The 22885-nt window shown below is 44.4% G+C and overlaps 1 protein-coding gene and 1 pseudogene across 3 annotated transcripts; one reads left to right on the top strand and one right to left on the bottom strand.

The window, feature by feature from the left end:
- Nucleotides 1-520: 520 nt before the first annotated feature.
- On the bottom strand, nucleotides 521-22114 carry ARL14EPL (ARF like GTPase 14 effector protein like). Of its 3 annotated transcripts, none has more exons than XM_075931978.2 (5): nucleotides 21401-22114; nucleotides 18591-18646; nucleotides 10688-10810; nucleotides 3868-4007; nucleotides 521-1059 (listed from the first exon to the last, which is right to left on the bottom strand). In XM_075931978.2, exons 2-5 carry the CDS (start codon nucleotides 18630-18632, stop codon nucleotides 837-839), a joined length of 528 nt encoding a protein of 175 aa, XP_075788093.1. In that variant the 5' UTR covers nucleotides 18633-18646; nucleotides 21401-22114; the 3' UTR covers nucleotides 521-836. The 3 variants fall into 3 exon arrangements, with proteins under 3 accessions (XP_075788093.1, XP_075788092.1, XP_075788091.1); XM_075931977.2 differs by having other exon boundaries at nucleotides 3868-4004; nucleotides 18556-18646; XM_075931976.2 differs by having other exon boundaries at nucleotides 18556-18646.
- On the top strand, nucleotides 643-806 carry LOC149524153 (U2 spliceosomal RNA; annotated as a pseudogene).
- Nucleotides 22115-22885: the final 771 nt, after the last annotated feature.

The following is a 22885-nucleotide window of genomic DNA, read 5'->3' on the forward strand; positions in this document are numbered from 1 at the left end:
TATCTGCCCGCATGTAGTGCATGCACATCAGAAGCAAAATATAAGCAGAATCGTTCAAAAAAGAATGGGTGTGTCAAACATCTGTATATGTGCACAATTGAAAAAAATGAGGAAAAACTGAATCAAAACAATGTGATCCTATTTTTGAGAATAAAGGAAGTTGTCTGATTACGTCATTCCTTTTGCCTATTCTGCCTTGCTGTTTTTCCCTTTGATTTTTTCATAATCGCTGCTCCTTGTTTCCTGCCCTCCTCCTTCCTTTTTTTTCTTTCCCCCTTCTCCTTTTTAATCTATTTCTTTTATTTTGGGTCTGCGCATCCTAAACTCAAAACACATCTGAAGAAGTGGGCTGTGCCCACGAAAGCTCATGATACCATCTACCTGTTTTGTTGGTCTATAAAGTGCTACCAGACCAGTTTTTGTTTTTTAAGTTTATCCTGTACAGACTAACTTGGCTACCCCCTAAAGCTTACAGCATTCCTGACACCTGCGATTTTAGAAAGTAAAGCTTCAGGAAATACTTTATTAGATGCCTCAGCAAAGTTGCTAAGTATTAAAGAGAATGAAATACATACTTGTCCCCAATGGTGAGAATTAAGGCACATTGGTGAGAAAGAGAAAGATGCATGAGTACCATAAACAGGGACTTCTCAGCCTCTTGAAGGCTAAGATCAAGTGTAGTGTCTGTTCTTATCAGTTTAACCAACAGGTACATTAGTCAAGTCAATCCAGCCCCTTCCACAAAACCAAAATTCACTTTAATAAAAAGGTTAAAAAATTTAAAAGAATGAAAAGGGTGAATCATTGTTCAATTACAAAAGCTAGGAAAAAAAACATCACTCTGGGACAAAAAATGGTAACATGCTGATCACTTCACCAGCTTCAGTCTCAATTCTGTCATAAACCCATTTTCTATTACAGCGGCACTCTGGTCCACATTTGTTGGAATTGCATTTAGGGCACGGATAGAAGCAACCCAGGCAGTTCTTCTCCAGGCAGTCACACAAATCCATGTTATTACAAAGCAGCCTGCCATGTTTGTCATACTTCTTCATAGTTCTGTTAGAGAAAAAAATAGTGACCCTCAGAGACATGTTCAATGACTGAACTAAGCTAATGAGGAAAAAAATCTGCACAGGAACAACTACAGGTTGGGACCTCCTTGGTCCAGCACCTTCAACCTGAGCAGTCCTGAAGGAGGGAGTTTGCCAGACCAAGGGAGGTCAGACCTACGGGTGTCCCGGGGATTCCCTTCTGGCTGCTGGCCCGGCCAGTGCCTTGCCCCTGGCCTGATGGTGGAGCTCCACTCAGGGCTGCAGCCCTGCTCAGACTGCTGTGGTTCTCTGCTCCCTGGCCAGCAGCAGCTTTGTGCCCCCAGCCACAGAGATTCCCTGCCCCCAGACAGCAGAGCTCTGCTTCCGGCTGCAGGGACACTCTGCTTCCAGATGGCAGTGGCTCTGCTCCCCCGGCCGGCAGAGCTCCATCCCAGTTGCCAGGGTTCCATGGCCCTGGCCAGCACTGGCTCTGTGGCTGCTGCAGGCAGCAGCTTCAGGACTAGTGGGGCTCATCTCCTGGCTGACTCCCTGCCCCCAGGCAACTGCCTCTGCAGGCTGTCTGAGCTCCAAGCCCCTGGCAACCTCTCTGGCTGGGGCTCTCTAGTCCAGCAACATCCTTCTGGACCACAGATGTTGCTGTACCAGATTGTCCCAGACAAAGAAAGTTCAACCTGTACTTCCTTCTGAACACTCTTGCAACATAATGAAATATCAATATAAAATTCTGATAATATTGGATACAGTTACCAAGTAATGTGTGTGCCACAAAAATAAGTCAAACTTCTGGTAAACTAAACTTACTCTGCTAGGGTATGTCTACACTACAGCACTCATTCGAACTAACTTCATTTGAATTAGTTAATTCGAACTAAGCTAATTCGAACTAGTACATCTAGAGTGACCTAATAACTAGTTCGAATTAGCGTTTTGCTAATTCGAACTAGCATGTCCACATTGAGTGGACCCTGAACCGAGGTTAAGGCTGGCCGGAAGCAGTGCCAGCAGGGCATCAGATTAGGACTTAGAGCGTGGAGCTGCTGCCTCAGGCTAGCCAAGGGCTGTGCTTAAAGGGACCCGACCCCCACCCCGGACAGACAGTTCTCAGGGGTTCCCTGCTCGCTTGTCTAACTCGATGAGGGACAGCAAAGCAGTCCTGGCTTGGAGTGCCCTGAGTGCCCACACTCAGCACATCACAGCACTCGGCCATCAGCCCGGCTGCACTTGCTGCAGGCTGCCATTCGGGGAGGAGGGTCAATCGGGGGGCTGCAGGAGAGCTTCCACTCCGAGGAGCCCGCAGAGCCACCCCAGTCCTCCCCATCGGAGGCTCGTACCCCATTCCTCCCTCACCTCCTTCCACTTACCCTCCCTAACCCCCCTTCCTGATGTACAAAATAAAGGACACATGTGTTCAAAAATAGAAACTCTCTTTATTAAACTAAACTCAGGGAGACTGGGAAAAGGAAGTGGGAGAGGGGAAGAGAGAGGGTGGGAGAGGGGAGGGCAACTAAAATGATCAGGGGTTTGGAACAGGTCCCATATGAAGAGAGGCTAAAGAGACTGGGACTTTTCAGCTTAGAAAAGAGGAGATGGAGGGGGGATATGATAGAGGTCTATAAAATCATGAGTGGTATGGAAAGGGTGCATAAAGAAAAGTTCTTCATTAGTTCCCATAATAGAATGACTAGAGGACAGCAAAGGAAAGGAATGGGTAGAAGGCTTCAAACTAATAACAGAAAGTTGTTCTTCACAAAGCTAATAGTCAACCTGTGGAACTCCTTGCTGCAGGAGGCTGTGAAGGCTAGAACTAGAACAGAGTTTAAAGAGAAGTGAGATAAAGTCATGGAGGTTGGGTCCATGGAGTGCTATTAGCCAGGGGGTAGAAATGGTGTCCTGGGCCTCTGTTTGTGGAAGGCTGGAGAGGGATGGCACGAGACAAATGGCTTGGTCATTGTCTTCAGTCCATCCCCTCCAGGGTACCTAGTGTTGGCCGCTGTCGGCAGACAGGCTACTGGGCTAGATGGACCTTTGGTCTGACCCAATACGGCCATTCTAAGCTCAGGGTCGGGGGTCTCAGTGGACCACCTTGATTTTCAAGCACACCTGCTCCTGGGTGGCCAGGCTGGCAACTATCCTGCCCTAGACAGCCAGTTTCCTGTGCCTAGTGCGGAGGTCGTGGATGAGGTCCACGATCTCCACACTAGACCAGGCGGGCGCCCGCCTCTTGCAGACCTGGGCAGGCTCCCGGGAGCCGCCAGCCTGGTCCCAGGAAGAGGCGGAGGGCTGGGTGGCAGCAGGTGGCTGGCTGGCTCTAGTCGTGCCAGGTGCAGGGTCTGCTGGCTGGGTGCTGGCAGGCTTGCACCTGGCATGGGCACTGTAGCCAGCCCATGCCCCTTTAAGGGGCTCCGGGGCCGGGAGGGGGGCAGAAGAGTTTCCCTGGTGGTGCCCAGAGTGGCCACCAGGGAAAGCTGGGGAGGGCTAGCCTCCCACTAGTTCGAATTAAGTGGCTACACAGCCCTTAATTCAAACTACTTAATTCGAACTAGGCATTAGTCCTCGTAGAATGAGGTTTACCTAGTTCGAATTAAGCACTCCGCTAGTTTGAATTAAGTTCGAACTAGCGGTTTGCTAGTATAGCGCTTATCAAAGTTAATTCGAACTAACGTCTGTTAGTTCGAATTAACTTTGTAGTGTAGACATACCCCTAAAGAGTTACATTTTAACACAGTCTATGAAAACATTTATTTTTATGCATGTTGAGTAAACGTCTCAATTTCAAAAGGCATATCTAAATAAATCAAAGGCACCATCTTACTTGTGTTTATAAAAAAAATCTTGGTTCATCTTGGCCATACGCTCTTTCTTCTGCTGCTCTCTGGTTTCAGGATTGAAGTCGGCTACTTGAGGTCCTGGGTTTTGAAATGCTAAGCATTTTAGTTGCCGCTCTATTTGCTGCTATGAATGAATAAACAGAAGAAAGTTTATAAATACCATAGGTAGCAAGAATTTGTTTTATTTACTACCATATGTTTGCTAGTTTACCACAACAATTAATCATCTTCATAATGTAAATATTAAAAGGGCAGAGTGATTGGCGCATACTGTAAAAAACTAAAGTAGCGATAGTACCATTTAAAAACAGGTCATCCGTCTATTACATTTTTAATCAATTATGCCCAAAGCCCATTTTGTCAGCTAACAGAGAAGGGCATCCCCAGAAATCTCCAGTTTTATGCAGGTGTGAATGCACAGAAAGGAAGTGGCTAAGCATGACATGGCAGCTCCTAGGCCTGACAGCCTAGCCTGCAACCCAAGCTGCAATGTCCACACTAAAAAGAGCAAGTCTGTGAGCCAGGCCTGGAAAGCAGCAGAACAGACATACCCAGAGAGCTCAGCTTGTAGTACAGGGATGGGCAAGAGAGCCTCTGTGGGCCAGATCCACCCCACCAAGCAGGTTGATCCAGCCTGTGGACATCCTGCCGCTCCCCTGCCCTCAGGCCAGTCAGGGCCTGGGGACGGAGGAGCGTGTGAAGTCTCCTCCTGCCCTACAAGGGGCATGCATCGCTTAGAGTGAACCACCAGCTGTTCAGCAGGGAGCGAGAGCCTTCATTTGTTCCCCATGCTCCCAGGCCCTGATTTACCTGGGGCGGGGGAAACGTGCAAAGTCTCTTCCCACCGCCAGGGGCACTGGCACCTAGAGGGAACCACCAGTTGTTCAGAACAGCTGGCGGTTCTCTCTGGAGGGATTTGGGGACAAAGACTTCAGAAGCTCCACCCTAGGGTTGCCAGGTGTCCGGTTTTCTACCCGACAGTCCAGTATTTGCACCCTCTGTCCGATAAAAAAATTCAGAAAATACCAGACATGTGCAATGTCTGGTATTTTCTGAATTTCCAGCTGGGCGCCAGACAGAAGCCTGGCAGGGGCGGGGGAGCGACTGAGAGGTGGGCTGCGATTGGTGCTCGGAGCCCTGTGGTCACGTGCAAAAGCTGGGCGGGGTGGGCAGGGGACAGTGGCGGGGACTCCCAGCCACTCCTCCCGCCAGGCTTCTGCACGCAACCAGAGGCTCCCAGCGCCAATCGCGGCCTGCCTCCCAGCTGGGAGCCTCTGGTTGCGTGCAGAAGCCAGGAAGGGGGGAGTGGCTGGGAGCCACTCCCCCTGTCCCCGCCCGGCTTCTACTAGCAACTAGAGGGAGTGCCTGCTGGGGGTGCGGCCTGTTGGACTCCGGCTGCGGCCCGTGGCTGCACCACCACCCCCACCAGCTCTGCTTTCTGCCCCCCTTCCTCTGGCACCCCTCCTCCCGTCCAGCCCCCAACATCCCCCAGCTCTGCTTCCCGCCCCCCCAGCCCTGCAACCCCTGACCTCCCCCTCCTCCAGTCCTGCCTCCCACCTCCCTTCCTCCTGGCCAGCCCCGGCCCCCTCCTGGCTGGTCCTCCCCACGATCAAGTGTGTCTGGTATTTTGGGGGGGTCTACCTGGTAACCCTATCCCCCACCTTCAGGCCAATCAAGGTCTGTGGGCAGAGGAGCACGGAAGTGTCCTAGCCCTGCCCCTTCCATCTGAGGCTCTTCCAGGGTGGCCCAGGGCCACTTCAAAAACTTGATAAGTGGCCCCCCTTCTAAAATTATTGCCCACCTCTGTTGTAGTACCTCACCACAGAAATACACTGGTGGTTTTTCTCTTGGCTTTTTCAGTTTTTGAAAAATTACCATTGGACACAGAATCACTCCCTTCTTGTAAAGGCCCTCGCCAGAGTGAATTCAAGACCGAAAGAGGGAGCTCAGCACGTTTGTTGCTGTCAGAGAGATTGGACCACATCATTAATACCATCTAATTACGAAAGCAGGCACTGCATTTCCTAAATTATTTTGCTTTTATATAATGTTGCCATTGACTATGTCTAGACTGCGCTCTCTTGCGCAAGAAAATATGCAGATGAGGCGAAGTGGTGAATATCGCCACACCTCATTTGCATACTTAATGAGCTGCAATTTTTGCGCAAGGGGTTTTTGCGCAAGAGCCGTTCTGCCTGAAGAAAAGTGGCAGAATGGCTCTTGCAGTGTAGATGGTTCCTTTTTGTGCAAAAACCCCTTGCACAAAAATGGTGGCTCATTAAGTATGCAAATGAGGCATGACGATATTCACTGCTTCGTCTCATTTGCATATTTTCTTGCGCAAGAGAGCGCAGTATAGATGTAGCCCTGGTGTTTTCTTTTAAATCTGAACAAGTTTCAGAACAGAAGTTCTAACAGAAATAGAGTTGCTGAAAGATTATTTGACTTCTGCCTCTCAGTAATACGCCCTTTCAAATTTTAATAGTTGGCTGGTCTGCCCCTTGCTCATGTCTATGTTGCTTGATGCCCATAAGTTAGGGTTACCATATTTGAACTTTCAAAAAAGAGGACACCTAGTGCTTGCCAGTGCTGTTGCAGAGGCAGCTGCTGCACTTGCACAGAAGGCTGGACTCGGGAGCTAGCAAACTCGTCTCCATGCATGCCAAACTCAGGGCTCTGGCCACCGTCTTGCTACTGCCACTGCCCCCACTGGCTGTCATGCTGTGAGGGGATGCCATGTGCCAGGCTCCCGCTTCCCCGACGCACCACTCCGAAGCATGCACCGCCAATCAGCCAGCAGCCTGGGCTGCAGTGGGGCCAGGAGGAGAGAGTGGGGTGCCAGGAAGGCTGCTGGCTGAGGTCCATCCTGGGGCATGAAGTTAGAAGCACCAAGAGGAGAAGTGGCATGGCTAGAAAAGGAACCCAGGAATCCTGCTTCCCAGAATCCCTTCCTTTCCCCTGCCCGCCCCACCAAGCACCAGCTCCCACAGTCCTCACAGAGCTGAGACTGGAACCCCCAAATCTAACCAACAGACCCACTGCCCACCTACAGGGAAGGAAAGATGCCAGAAATTCTATCACCCAGTTCCCTGCTCTAACCCAGTGCCCCTGCCCTCCCCCAGAACCAGCCACCCCCTCAGCCTCTCCACTCTAACATTAAGAATAAGGCCGACTATAACCAGGAGGCAACCAGACAACTCTCCAACACCACATTTTACAAACCTCTCTCCTCTGATCCCACCTCGGAATACCAAAAGAAACTACACTGTTTCCTTAAAAGCCTCCCTACAGCTACTCAGGAACAAATCCACACAGAAACACCTTCTGACCCCCGACCAGGATTGTTCTATCTGCTTCCCAAAATCCATAAACCTGGACACCCCCGACGTCCCATCATCTCTGGTATTGGCACGCTCACAACTGGTTTATCCAGCAATGTAGACTCTCTTCTCAAACCCTACGCAACCAAAACCCCCAGCTATCTCCGAGATACTACTGACTTCCTAAGGAAACTACAAAACATCGATAACCTCCCCGATAACACCATCCTGCCACCATGGAGGTAGAGGCTCTATACACCAACATCCCACATGAAGACGGATTACAAGCAATTAGAAACACTATCCCAGAGGACACCACTGCCAATCTGATAGCAGACTAATGTAACTTTGTTCTCACCCACAATTATTTCCAATTTGAGAACAACTTATACCTCCAGATCAGCGGCACAGCCATGGCTACACACATGGCCCCACAGTATGCTAATATTTTTATGGCTGACCTAGAACAACGTTTCCTCAACTCCTGTCCCCTTTTGCCCCTTCTCTACTTACGCTACATCGATCACATCTTTATGATCTGAATGCATGGCCAAGAAACACTGGAGACATTCCACAGAGATTTTAACAACCTACACCATCAATCTCAGCCTGGACCATTCTACACGAGAAATCCATTTCCTGGACACCACAGTACAAATCAGCAATGGAAAATTAGACACCACTCTCTACAGAAAACTCACTGACTCATACAGTTACCTACATGCTTCCAGCTCCCATCCAGAACGCACCATACGATCCATCATCTATAGCCAAGCCCTTTGATACAACCACATCTGCTCTAATCCCACTGACAGAGACCAGAAACTTTAGGATCTCTACTAAGCATTTATAAACCTCAACTACCCACCCGGAAAAATAAAAAAGCAAATTGAAAGAGCCAGACGAATACCTAGAAACCATCTACTTCAAGATAGACCCAAGAAAACCAACAATAGAACACCACTTGTCATCACCTACAGCCCCCCAACTTAAACCTGTCCAACACATTATAAATAAACTACAGCCTATACTGGAACAGGATACTAAACTCCGAGTGACTCTGGGAGACAGACCTATAGTCTTCTATAGACAACCACCTAACCTCAAGATGATTCTTACCAACAACTGCAGGACATACCACACTAATACCAACCCTGGTACTTTCCTTTGCAACAAACCCCGTTGCCAGCTTTGTCCACATATTCACTCTGCTGATACCATTATTGGACGTCACCAAGTGAGTTATAAGATCAAGAACACATATTCCTGTGCATCCAGAAATATAATTTATGTTATCATGTGCCGAAAGTGTCTGTCTGCTATGTACATTGGACAAACGTCTCAGACACTTCGCCAAAGGATCAATGCCCACAAAACAGATATCAGACAGGATCACAAAGAAAAAACAGTTTCTTGCCATTTCAACCAGAAAGGACATTGTCTCAACGACTTGATTACCTGCATCCTGCTTCAAAGACCTTTTCAGACCACACTTCAAAGAGAATCCTCTTAACTGTCATTCATGCTTAAATTCGACACTTTACACTTAGGTTTAAACAAAGACGTTAATTATCTTATCCATTACAAAGATAGCTTCCAAAATTATCACCTCTAATATCATTAGCTCACAGACATTTACCTTCCCCCCCCCCCCTTCCCCTTCTGTTCTGAAATTTGATTTGTCCTTTTCATATGTGTTCATTTTTTTTAATTGTATCCTTTGGTATATATGGTTGTGACAATTTTCTTCCACTATTTGATCTGAGGAAGTGGGTCTGGCCCACGAAACCTCATCACCTAATAAACCATCTTGTTAGTCTTTAAAGTGCTACATAGTCCTGTTTTTTGTTCCACTCTAACACAATGATCTTTCCCTCCCCCAGAGCCAGAATCCCTCAGGTCCCTCAGAACCAGGCACTCCCCACCCGCCTGCTCTAACCCAATGTCCCACCCCTTCCGCAGAGCCAGGGACATAACCTACCAGGGTGGAGGGTAACGCTGTGACTCCATGGGAGGAGCCAAACCAGCCACACACACACTGGATCTGCCCTGGGACTCACCAGAGCTGCCACCACTGTGGCCACGTGCTTTTCCTGCCAGGCACTGGGGCACATGTGCAGAGCAGCCATTAACGGTCCAGGCACATGGCTCCAAATGTTCAATTTGACAGACCCGTGCCCCTGCCTCCTCCCCAATGCCCTTTGCAGGGCAAAATCCTGGACATTTTTAGCCATTTAAAAAACCTGTCCGGATGGAGATTTCAGAAGTGAAAAGGAGGACATGTCCGGGAAAAAAACGGTCGTATGGTAACCCTACCATAAGTTCTTCCCTGTGTTAAGCTAATTTTTCTGACTGGTCCAGTCCTTTATCTATATGATGTTAGCTCTTCTCCAAATTCTCCTAGTGAACCTAATTTTACATTCCTTAAATTACAGTTTCTTAGACAGTTCCTACAGTATGAATATACATCTCAACATCTGAAAAAAAAACCTTTAAGAAAGATATTGTATAATTTTCAAAATTATTTTGAAAGTTACTATTTTATACTGAAGGAAAGCATTATTTCAACATTATACAATAAAATGAAGATCCACTAGTGTAGACAATGTACCTTTAAGGTAATAACTCTGTAGCCTACAATGGAATAGAAAATACTGTCATTGTCCTAATCTCATCTGAATCATTCCTTCTGTTCTCTTACCCGCCTCTGTTCCCTCAGCTCCCCAGGGCCTATCTCTCCAAGAAGAATCTGAGGGCAAGGAGAAGGTATGGATGATCATTAGCGCCAGAAAGAACTTGCAAGACTGAGATGAGTATGAAGAAAGGCATAGAGGGAGTAGAGGAGTCAAAGCAAACAATTCATAAAAAGTGGCAGAATTTTAGCAGCTTCCATCATCTTCACTGCAGACTATTGTTTAAGTCACAATTTATATTAATTTAACAATGTGTTCCCAGAGGAGGCTTCCATCACTCCACACTGGTAGTAGAATGGGAATTTATGCAGAACCTCTCTTGTTGTGGCAAATATCTAATAGTCAATTGAAGGCCTTTTATTTGCAAGCTGGCTGACATCATGTACTGAAGATTAAAGCCACTGGCCTTCTAATAATCATGGGACAATCTCATCAGCTGGCCACATGTAGACATTTAAATGTCGTGGTTAGAAATTGGGTTTTACTCTGTAATATATGAGCAGGTACTGTATTTTAAAACTGTCTGACTGGAACCAATGGAAGCTGACAACGGAAGCTGAAATATCAAACTCCAGGAATTCTTTCCAGAACTTAGAGTAAAATCAATTACAAAGATAACTTCCTGTTGAGAGGTCTGTCCCATTTCCCTTCAACATCCCTTGCTAGAATGCTGGAACCTCTGAACACTCCATTAAACACCTGCATTGCTGTCATTTTACTATTTGACTTTATTATAGTTGCACATTTGCTCTAGCACCCTGATCAGTAACAGTGTACTTCAGAAGTCCTACCAGTTGCTTCTGTGCTAGCTGACATCCCTTAGCTGGAGTGGCACAGGCTTCTGCAGGTTCCTCCTGAGCAAAAATGCTTTTCTCTGTAGTGTTTTCTTCCAAATGATCACTCATTTCAAGACACTAAAAAAAAACAAAAAACAAAAAAACATCAAAAGAGAAATATACAGGTGGGACAACCACTGACTTATTACAGGGATCTTGTCAAACTTTTAAAATTGACCAGCTGGTATATATCTCAGACCCTCAGGCTACCTCTACACTGCAGGCTTCTTGCGCAAGAACAGCTGGGTGTCTACACTGCATGCGTGTTCTTACGCAAGTAAATTTACAATACAGTGTCGGAAAACAGGGCTTCTTCCAGAAGAGTTATTCCTCTCCCCATCAGGAATAAGCCCTCTTGCACAAGAGTTCTTCCACAAGAAGGCAGTGTAGACAGGTAACAGGAAGGTCTTGCGCAAGAAACCCTGATGGCTAAAATGGCCATCAGAGTTTTCTTGTGCAAGAGAGCGTCCACACTGCCATGAAAGCTCTTGTGCAAAAGCACATGGAAGTGTGGACGCGTTCTTGTGGAAGACCTTTTGCACAAGAACTCTTCCGCAAAACAGTTCTTGCGCAAGAAGCCCGCAGTATAGACATAGCCTCAGAGATTCTGTACCCATATTACTCACTGAAAGAAATGTGTCAGCATCAGGTTCTATTTTACAGATGTTGCTAAAACTTTAAAATGAATATAAAACCTAGAAACATATTGAAGGTAAGCTATTATTAATAAATTAACTACAAATATAATGCTATCAAATCAGAATCAAATAAAGACCTAATCAGCAAATCAAACAAGTTAAACATTGGGTTGAAGTTAGATCATCAAATTAATACCAAAATAATTAATCCTCATATAAATGTTAAGGTGTCTAAGAATGTGTTTATTCAGCCAGATGTGTATCCCAATTTAAGAGTTTTATCATAGATTCAAATTACAGATCTGATTAACTGATTTAAAAGCCTAATATTGAAACAAAATTATTACCAAATGTCTGAACCTCAATCTCAGAGCTATTACACAGCATCTTCTCTTCATATGTGAAAGCTAAGCTTTCCTTCCCCAATGAAGATATTATTCTACAAACATTTAACAGAACACTCTCCATATGCAGACGTTTAACAACTCTTATGTACTAAAAATTTCAGGTGATAATCTAAAGTCTTTCAACTTTTAAACACAGAGCACACTATAATGAGTGTCTTTATCAGAAAATATTTAGGTCTGTTTAAACATGGGAAATGTTTATTTCTCACATTTTCCCCCAGGATGGTTTTCTTGGTGGATATGTATGACACCCACAGGCAGAACTAAACCTGGGACCATAAGCCTCGACAGCCAGAGCTCACTCATTCTTATCTCTCCCCTGTAAGTGGTCTAAGAGCATTACATGGTACACTGAACCACACCCAGTAGGTGTGTGGGATGATCAATATTTAACATCCCTAGCATGTGTAACTGAACAGTCAAGTAACCTCAACAATTATTATTGGTTACTTGACTATTCTACAGTCCCTGTGGGTGGGGCTGGCAGCCAGTGCGCTCCAGCTCCACTCCCGAGGAGCCCCCTGCCACTCGGTGTCAGGCAGAAGCTGATCTGCAAGCAGAGCCCGCTTAAAGAACAGCTCTGTGCAGCCGCCTCTGATAAAGAGGCAGCAGCATGGGGTGGCAGCAGCCCCTGTCTAAGGTGGGTCTGAGCTCCTGGACCCAGCACAAGCTGGAACAGAGTGAGGCTGCCTGCCCGCCCGGCTCCTAATACACTTTAATGCAGAGCCGCAGTGGGGGTAGGTCCAGGTCTGAGGCGGACTGCTGGTCTGCCTGCTAAAAGATATACTGGTGGGGCAGAGAGGGAAATGTGTATAGTCTGTAGCATTAACCTATAAACGTCTGCTTATCGGTTAATCGACTACACTATCACATCCCTAACACATGCACACAGCCGCACTTTCATTTTCATGCCCTAAAAATAAAGAAAATAAAAAAGCCAATTAATAAAAGCAAAAAATTTAAAAAAAAGAAAAGGGAAAAAAGACGACATTTAAAATGTTTGCAAACTCTTTGGCTCTCTCAGTCTTCCCAACTCTCTAAGAGCCTGGGTGCAGACAAGGAAACAATGATGCCAATCAAAAACACTTCTCATTAGCAGGCCTTTTTTAGGTGCTAGCAGAGACCGAGCTGGTTTGTTCACTGATGCCATGACCTGCTCTCCCCAAAACGATCAGTCCTGAAGACTCTGAAACACCAGTTTCCTCTGACATCTTGTTAACCCAAAAAGGCACAACTCTTCTTAGCCTTATCCCTAATTGTCACAACCTTGGAGAGAAGGCTTCAGACAAATCAGACTCAAGGACTAGCTTGGTGCTATTATACAATATGATTCAATTAACTCTGTATTAGAATTCTGTTAGTAAGCATCATCTTGGGGAAAGTCTTGTTTAAGTTAGCAATTTAAAAATATTCTGTATTTTCCATATTACAGAGAATGTTGGTCTGTGACTCACACACAAAATATCAAAAAATTCAGGCACCTAAAACCACTATTGATGAAGCTAGCACAGTTTTACCTGGATTCAATGTCTCAAAAGAACATTAGGTCACCAGTTAATGGAAAATTCATTATAAATCTCCTATAAAAACAATGGGGAAAACCTAGGCACCACACAACACAGCTGAGTTACTCAACAGTCCTTCCTCAGCAAAATACAGGTTGGACCTCACTGGTCCGGCACCCTTGGGACCTGAGTGGCCCTGAACTAGGGAGTTTGCTGGACCAAGGAAGGTCAATGATCCCCTGCTGGCTGCCCCACTCCCAGACTCCTCTCCCTGGAGTTCCCAAGGCTGGGCTCCCACCCTGCTGCCTGCGCACTGCTGCCAGAGCTCCCTGGCACTGGGGGTTCCCTGGGCTTCCCAGCTGACGCTCCTCTGCCGCCAGTGATTCTTGCTCCCACCAAATGTTCCCTTGCCAGGGCCATCTGGCCACCCCAGCCCTGCTGCTATTGAGGATCCCCAGATTTCCCAGACAGGGCTCCTGGGCTGCCTGGCCCTGCTGCTTCTGAAGGTTCAATGGGGTTCCCTGTTCTGGGAGTGCCTGGCTCCTGGGGTCCCTGCTGCTGGGGGTTGTCACTAATTCCAGTGGTTCTCTGGCATGGGCCAGATTCCCCAGCCTGGCTGAGGTTTCACTGCTTGGCCCAGCCATTGTGGTGTTCTCACAGCTGGCTCCCACTCCTGGCTTCCTGAGCTCCTTGGTCCAGCAACATTCGGGGCCCTTACCATGGATGGTGCCAGACCAGAGTCCCAGATTTGGGAGACTCATCTTGTATAAATTTAAATGTACAATAGCTATCATCTCCTTGTTTTCCTCAATCTAATCTCAAAACAGACAATTGTTCCTATTCTTTTGCAAACAAAGCAATCACGACAATCTTCCTATTTTGGAACTAGTCTACAAGTGAGACAATTGATCTTCTGAAACTTAATTCTTGATACTGAAAAATTACTCTTAACGCTCATCAAAGCTGCTAGAGATCCACATGACTTACTGACTTGCATCAGTTTTTTCAGGTACAGATTGCTAACTTGCCATTAGATGAAACAAAATACAGGACTATGTAGCACTTTAAAGACTAACAAGATGGTTTATTAGATGATGAGCTTTCGTGGGCCAGACCCACTTCCTCAGATCAAATAGTGGAAGAAAATAGTCACAGCCATATATACCAAAGGATACAATTAAAAAAAATGAACACATATGAAAAGGACAAATCACATTTCAGAACAGAAGGGGAATGCGGGGGGGGGGGGGGGAAGGTAGGTGAATGCCTGTGAGATAATGATATTAGAGGTGGGGAAGGGTAGATGTCTGTGAGTTAATAGTATTAGAGGTGATAATTGGGGAAGCTATCTTTGTAATAGGTAAGATAGCTGGAGTCTTTGTTCAGCCCCCCCCCCCCCCCCCCCCGCGGAGAGTGTCGAATTTTAGCATGAATGCCAGTTCAGAGGATTCCCTTTCAAGTGCAGATTTGAATGTCACTTGAAAGGGAATCCTCTGAACTGGCATGCATGCTAAAATTCGACACTCTCCGGGAGGGGGGGGGGGGGGGGGGCTGAACAAAGACTCCAGCTATCTTACCCATTACAAAGATAGCTTCCCCAATTATCACCTCTAATACTATTAACTCACAGACATCTACCCTTCCCCACCTCTAATATCATTATCTCACAGGCATTCACCTTCCTTCCTCTCCCTCCCCCCGCATCCCCTTTCTGTTCTGAAATGTGATTTGTCCTTTTCATATGTGTTCATTTTTTTTTAATTGTATCCTTTGGTATATATGGCTGTGACTAATTTCTTCCACTATTTGATCTGAGGAAGTGGGTCTGGCCCACGAAAGCTCATCATCTAATAAAGCATCTTGTTAGTCTTTAAAGTGCTACGTAGTCCTGTATTTTGTTTCAGCTACACCAGACTAACACGGCTACATTTCTATCACTATTGCCATTAGATGTCACTGTTGTCCTACATATGTACCATAGTTCATGCAATTTCTTTAAAAAGCTTTCAGTGTAAGCAAATTAATTGGTATGCATGCTATAGTTTGTCATATTTTCATAGACCGCCAAAGGATGTGCCATGATAATATATGCTACAATGCTACCATTCCAGACAGCATCACAACAATTCACCAATGTACTAGAGGCTCTAAATGACGGGTGAGATGAAAACTCTTTGCCTGTTAAACCCACGCCTTTCCATTTTACACTATTTTTGCTTATACTTGGAGTCTACTGTTATGATTAATGTAAAATGCATCACTCCCTCTGCTAATAAAACACCAGGAGATACCCATGGATATAATCAGCCAACCAATACACTTATTCACCATCACCCACTCCTTCATCACTCGCTATCAGACAACTCTCCCCGCACAAGGATAAAGGGAGAATTGCATATGATGGATGCTGGTCTTGCCACTTAATGCACCTATGGAAGGGGCTTAGAAATCAAGGCGTAGGGCACAGTGTATGAATCTGAATCACCCCTACAACACACATTTTGCAGCCACCCACTATTCCTTATTCTCCACCAAATTCCCATTCATTCTTCCATCCTGCACTTGCTGGGGAATCATCTCAGCACTCTCCCCAGTGTGCTGCTAGGGTCTGTCTGCCCCTCACCTCCCCATAGGGGCATGAGGCTCCCCAATCTGCTCATGGCTCTCCCAGGGTGCCCCACACTATGGGTCTCTCACACTCGGAGGGTTTTTAAGTCCTTTATATGGGGTGTCTCAGGCCATTTCCTCCTGGTGGTGGACAATCTCTCTGATTCCCCCCCAAATCCTGCCGCAACAGTCTCGCAAGGACCCCCCCTCCCCCCGCGTCCGCTATGAGGTGGCTGTCTCCATATTGCTTGAGCTCCCCCCGCCCCCCCCAAAAAAAAAGATCTCTATTGGGCCCCTTCTCTGGGGGCAGGCGTGGGAAGTGGTGCAGACAGGATTGCTCTATTTTACCTGCCTTATTTTCCTTCTATAAGTGACTGCAGAGAGGTAGGGAGCTGACAGGCCCAGTCAAGAAGACAGATGCCTGACGTCTCCCTGCCTATAGCTCCCCCTGCAGGGCAAGAAGAAAAACTTGCGGCATAGCCCATAAAGCACTTGAGAGGCTTCCTTACAGAGAGGTGAAAGGGAGGTGAAAAAGAACAAAAGGAGCTGTCGCTTCTTTGCCAGATTTCTAACTCAGCAGTTCTAATCTCAGCTTTTTCCATACCAGGATCCTCTTTCCCTTCCCTCAGAACATCCCTCCAATTTTCCCAGGCCTCTGCCCATTGCCATTATGGGATATGTAGGATGGTTTCAATCCCCTGACATGCCTTAATACTCCCACCCCAGACTGAAAACCCATGCCGTCTAGATCAAAGAAAAGGTCAGCCCTTTGTTTATATTAGGGCTAGAATTCCCAGTCAGAATTCACCATGCTTCCCTTTAATTCCACCCCTTCATCCAAAGCACTTCACACGGGTAGATAAGTATTCTCCCTGCATTATGGTGCATACTGAAATTAAAAAGTCAGAATTTTCACAAATGGCCAGTAATTTTGGGTGCCCAACTTGAGAGACTATTGTCCTGATTTACAAAGTTGTTATGTATGCAGAGCTCCCAACAACTTCTGCTGCAGTTTTAGATGTGCAGCATCTCTGAAAATGGGGCTTTAATGGTTTCTCCTCATCCACCAAAAAACAGTACCCACTTGTTGAAACATTGGCCTAAATTGAACAAGATAGCAATTCTCCACTTGTATTACTGATCTGCTCTGTGACTTTGGGTCAGAGCAAGCAATTCTCCACTCCACTAGTGACTGTCTCATTCCTTAAAGAAATACATTTTGGCATTTTTTTCACATCACGAAGAAAATGTCTTCTACAAAAACGTACAAATCCTCGTGTCCTCTATTAATTCTAAAAATAAAAGTGCCAAATTGTACTGTGCAGCAGAGATATTCACAGAAGAGGCACAGAGGGACCAAGGAACACTGAGGTTCATGGTCCTTAAGATTCACCACACTTAGTTTCCCTCCTTTAGAAGTGGGATAAGGGATACTGAGGCCTACATAGGACTGAGGATAAAAACTCTCAAGAAGCAATGCACTGCTGGAGTATTTGTCCTGTTCCTGTGAAGGTCTCTTCCTCTGCGTGTTCCAAACCCCTCTACCCCTCTTTTGTACAGGCACAACTTTTTAGCACATCAAGCCAGAGTTAATGTTGTTTCAGGGAGTATTAATGTCCCTTTGAATTTCCATTTTGAAATCTGCATGTACAAAGAAAGCAGTCAGTTGTATTCCACCTCCTATTATCTCACCTCCCTCTCAAAATATTGGTCTTGCATACAGCTTGATGTGAATAAGTATTTCTTCGCTGTGAACGTGCATTTTGTAAGGTTGCCGCGTTTCATAGTGAAATTGCTTATTGACAAGATTCTTAACATTTCTTCATGTTCTGGTATAAATCAGGCCTGAGCTTAGCTTAAACTATGTAAGCCTGAACACTCCTGTCATTGGACCAGTACAGAGGAGACCCTCCTCACAGATCTACCCCCATCCCACACAAATATAGATTGGACTCAGATGTTTGTGTAACACCATCTTCCTCCTATCCTCAAAACTGCAGAGATCTCTGTGGGCCCAGGGATCAACAGCTGATGTCACACATACATCACACCTCTCAAACTCTACAGGAAATAGGACTTACATTTAATCACGCATGAGCATGAAATAACTTTTCCATAGCCTTCTTTGCACTTGGAAATGCTTTATGAGAGTGTGAAGGAAGGGGAGGTGTTCTGGGGGTGAGCTGCCATTTAGTGGTTCCCTGACAGCATAGTTCCAAATAGAGTTGTGTTTCCTGAGTCAAGGAGGGGCCTCCAGAGCCAGGGTGGAAGCAGAAAACATATGCAAGGGTTGCCCTTGCCTCCTGAGGGTCTGACGGTATCCAAAGAACCCATAAGATGTAGAGACAGAACAATGGCCCATTCTGTGGGAAGAACAGGGAAAGCAACCCTTACCATCTCCCAACAGAACAACGAGGTGGGCACTCTGCAATAGGCTCCTTGTTGATATTTTGTCCCCATACATCCTTTCTCTGGTTATTTCTGCCACAGCAGGATGTGATAGGCCTTTTAATTAGGTTTGAATTCTGCAGGATGATCTGTATAATTATTCTGGGTTTCATTTGACAAATAGGAGAGGCAAACTGCAGTTTGAAGGATTATGTTTCCAACTCAGAATAGTTACTGAGGGGGAAAAAAGGTTTTCCAAAATTTTAAAGTGTACTTACCCACCAAACAGCCTGGCACACAGAAGAAAGATTACCTTTACTGCTGCACAACTGCTCTGATAGTGAGATCCTGACATCAGCCCCAGAGTGACTGAAATAGTAAGCCAAGCATCAAAATAATGGTCCCAAGAGGATAGCACTGAAGACAATGCCAGGTAAAAGTCTTAAAGGACCTCATCCTCACCTCATTATTTACAGTCCTTTTAAGTACTTAGCATACAACACATAAAACTGGGAAATCCATTTAAACTTGGATCTGATACTTCATTTCTTCATTTCATCACACTTTCATTTTTTGCTTTTGATTTATAGTTTAGTTTACAATTAAACCAAAAGAAACAATTCACACTGATTTTGACGCTTTCGGGAGTTTTTCAAATTTCCAGTATATTGAGATCAAGGATGATTTTTTTCTGTCATTTTTCCGATCATTTTCCCCTATCACTTTGAAAGAACAAATTTAAGATGATGAAAACCTCATGAATTATAAATACTGGTCATTACTCAGTGTACTGCTATCATGCTAAATTCTCATCTATGTGCAAACAAATAGTTATGGTAAATCCAGCACAATCTTCATTAGCTCAATCCATTCCCTCTTTAAGGCATTTACTACAGCTCAGCCTAAGAGCAAGTTAATTTAACCTCTTAAAGATATACAATATCCTATTTTATTTTTATATTATTTTCCTTTCTTTTGACCATTATTACAATCAAGTGCTGACATAAAATGTAGAGGAAATAGATTACCAAGCAGATTTAAAAGACACTATGTGAATAGTCTTGTTGTATTGCATTTGGGTTCCTTTGTCGTGAAAAATAAACCACAAATCCCTCTTGGGGAAAAATTATAAAATCTCCGAAGTGCTCGTGACTGTAATTTAATCCTTGCTACAATAACAGGAGAGAAAAGGAATTACAATGTGAATCTGTTGGTTTTATTCTCCATAATGAATACAATTAATTTGAGAGGAAAGCTGTCTCAAACTGAAAATTAAGATTTTTCTCTGAATGTAGAGTAGGAAGAAACAATGGTTATCAGGTAGATTAGTTGAACAATTAAAACTGAATTTAGTGTTTTATGTGTGAAACCTCAGACTGATCATTTTCCTCTAGGTCAGACTCTTCCGCTCCATTATTATTAAGTATATACAGTGCCAGAGCACACAAGTCTTAACTTTTTGAAACAATGTAAGTGATCATGAATTATGACACCTGAATCACAGTAAGCACAACTTGCAATCTTGAAAATAACACAAATTCACCCCCTCTCTCATGAAAGAGCATGCAGGATTATGAAGATGTCTTGCATGATGTGATACAGATGTCCTTAACAATAAAGAGCAAGGGAGGAAAGCACATAAACTATTTAATACATAAACAACAATATTTCTAAATAGCAGGTTGTTTAAAATTCTTTTAAGCTTCTTGGCTTTCCTCTAACAGTCATGGGGCTACTCTTCTCTACTCCCATTTACCTATTTACAACCTCCTCCCGCCCACCCAACCTCAGTCTCATTCTCTATGACATCCTCTGTCCCCTGGATTATTGAAGGAGACTTAGGCTTTCAGGGGACTCAGACAGCATGAAGTGGCAACTTTCCTTTCCTGACTTGTGCTGGGACAGCCTAACTGCCAAAATGCTCCAAGGCCTTCTGTTGCCCAGATCACTGATCTAACACCCAACCTTTTTGGAGGACCCATAGTCTAACCAGTCTTGTTGTGGCCATTTTCAGCAAGGGTAGATGGGAGTTTTGCAGGCTCATGACCCACCAAGTTAAGTTAAAGGATACAGAATATCCTGTTTTATTTTTGGAGCTATAATCTAAACATCATTCAGATGTGAAACTAGATTACTATCACCTCACTCTGCTTATTTATGCAGGTAGGTATGACTTTTAAAAAGATTCAGAGGGGTATCCGAGTTATTCTGTACAGGATAAACATAAAAAACAACAAATAGTCTGGTAGCACTTTAAAGACTAACAAAACATGTAGATGGATGTTTACATTGCACTAGAAAGACTTTATTCTGAAGGCACATGGAACTATCTAATTTCTCCATGTGTTTTCTTCAGTCTTCCCCAATCCCAACACCCTCCCCAGTAAAATTAAATAAACATAAAAAATAACTTAGCTGTAGCACTGAAACATTCTCATTGCTTCTGCTGCCTGAACAACAAGACACAACTGACTGGTGTTTTGCCAATTAATGCCACCAGCGCAGCTGAGGTGTGCTTTAATAAGCATTGCTGCACAGTCTGCTATTCAGCGTTCCATAGCAATTGCCAAATGGGAATTGTAAGAAACTAAACAGCAGTTTTTAGTATTTAAAATTAGTTTGCAAGTTTCTTATCTCATTAACAAATAAACTATTAACTTATATTTTTCACATCCTGTAATGAGAGATATAACACTATGTGTAACATTCAAATTACATTCTCCGTGTTCTAATTTAGCCCTTTCCGTGTCTTCATTCCCTACTGCTCTAATTCCTCTCCCCCACATTTCTGGCTCCTAAGTCTTTCCTCTCAAATTAATGATGCTCATTATGGAGAGAAAAAAAAAAAGAGGAGAAAAAAATTGTAAGCACCTGTAGAGCCATGGGACAATTTTAATGAGCCTGATTTCCAAAACAAGAGACTGTATGTGCCTTGTTGGAAATGCAGTGCAAAAAAATCCCAAGGACTGTTAATTCTGCTTAAAAAATCAGCTCACCATAAGGACATTTTTTCCTCTTGAAGGAACAACATTTAGAAGTGGGTTTGCACATCACAAATCAAAATTATTTTAGTGTGTCTTTCACTGAGACATAAGACAGCCAATAAGAAACACTGCTTCTCACCTGCTATCAATATCTTTAACAGTAGCCACAAACAGCTTGGTTTTTTTCCTTTTCATCAGACTCAGCCTTTCTGATGAAGACTCCTGCACCTTTGATCATGCACCATCTAAATATACTTTCATTTAAAACAAAAACCATCAAGAATTATTTCTTATCAACTGATTAATGTTCCAGTAACTGCAAATCCAAGAGTTACACAAATAGTTACTGAAGCAACGCAAAGATAGAAAGTGCAAGATTTGCACTGAGACAATAATACAGCAGCATAGTGTACAGCCACTTCTCTGGTGGCCTCAAGGGTAGGCCTAGAATTTCATTTTTCATTGCAAAAATGGAACCTCTGGACTTCAGAGTTGCAAAAACTTTTCTAAATTAGCACCAACCATATGAGTTTAATAGACAGATTGAAGCAATAGCACCAAGATCGCTAGGAATACACCATTTATTTCACTGACATGTCCTATCCAAAATCCAAAGATAGTTATTTGTGGATAGTAGAGGATAGTTCTCAGAAAGCATCCACTCAGTGCACAGTGGCAGTCAAAAAAAACCCAACAAATAGAATGTTAGGAATAATTTAAAAAGGAATAGAGAATGAGACAGAGAATACCTTATTGCATCTTGACTACTGAGTACAGATGTGGTCTCCTCATCTAAAAAAAAATATTGGCATTGGAAAAGGTTCAGAAAAGGGTAACAAAAATTATTAGGGGTTTGGAACAGGTCCCATATGAAGAGACATTAAAAAGACTTGGACTTTTCATCTTAGAAAAGAGGAGACTAAGGGGGAATATGATAGAGGTCTATAAAATCATGACTGGTGTGGAAAAAGTGAATAAGGAAAAGTTATTTACTTATTTCCACAATATAAGAACTAGGGATCACCAAATGAAATTAATAGGCAGCAGGTTTCAAACAAACAAAAGGAAGTTTTTCTTCACCCAGCGCAGTCAACCTGTGGAACTCCTTGCCAAAGAATGTGGTGAAGACTAGGACTTTAACAGGGTTCAAAAAAGAGCTAGATAAATTCATGGAGGCTAGGTCCATCAATGGCTGTTAGCCAGGATGGGTAGGAATGGTGTCCCTAGCCTTTGTGTGGAAACGGGTGACAGGAGAGCGCTCACATGAGGATTACCTGTTGTGTTTCCTCCCTCTGGGGCATCTGATATTGGCCACTGTCAGGATACATGATATTGAGCTGGATGGACCTTTGGTCTGACCCAGTATGGCCGTTCTTATATTCTTAAAGATAACATTTTTTGCATGGAACTTAACTATTTCTCTGAATATCATTTTGGTAGAAACTCCTTTGGGATAGGGAATAGATTTTGAGTAAGGAAGCAGCCTGATATTCTTTATATGATGCTGGGTGAAAATTATGGTTAAGATAGTTCCTTCCTTATTCTGACTCCTACCATTTCTCACTTTCACACACATGCACTGGCATCTCCTCCCCCATCACTTTCCTCTCAACACCCACATTTA

This window comes from Pelodiscus sinensis, chromosome 6, assembly GCF_052426305.1.
Source record: "Pelodiscus sinensis isolate ZL-2025 chromosome 6, ASM5242630v1, whole genome shotgun sequence".
Classification (NCBI taxonomy): Eukaryota; Metazoa; Chordata; order Testudines; family Trionychidae; genus Pelodiscus; species Pelodiscus sinensis.

Excerpts from the sequence above, each read along its gene's own strand:
- ARL14EPL (XM_075931976.2), bottom strand. The coding sequence starts at position 21,456 with ATGAAAAGGAAAAAAACCAAGCTGTTTGTGGCTACTGTTAAAGATATT. Across the intron at positions 18,647-21,400 it reads GTTAAAGATATTGATAGCAG|TCACTCTGGGGCTGATGTCA; the intron begins GTGAGAAGCAGT and ends TTACTATTTCAG. Across the intron at positions 1,060-3,867 it reads GATTTTTTTTATAAACACAA|AACTATGAAGAAGTATGACA; the intron begins GTAAGATGGTGC and ends TTTCTCTAACAG.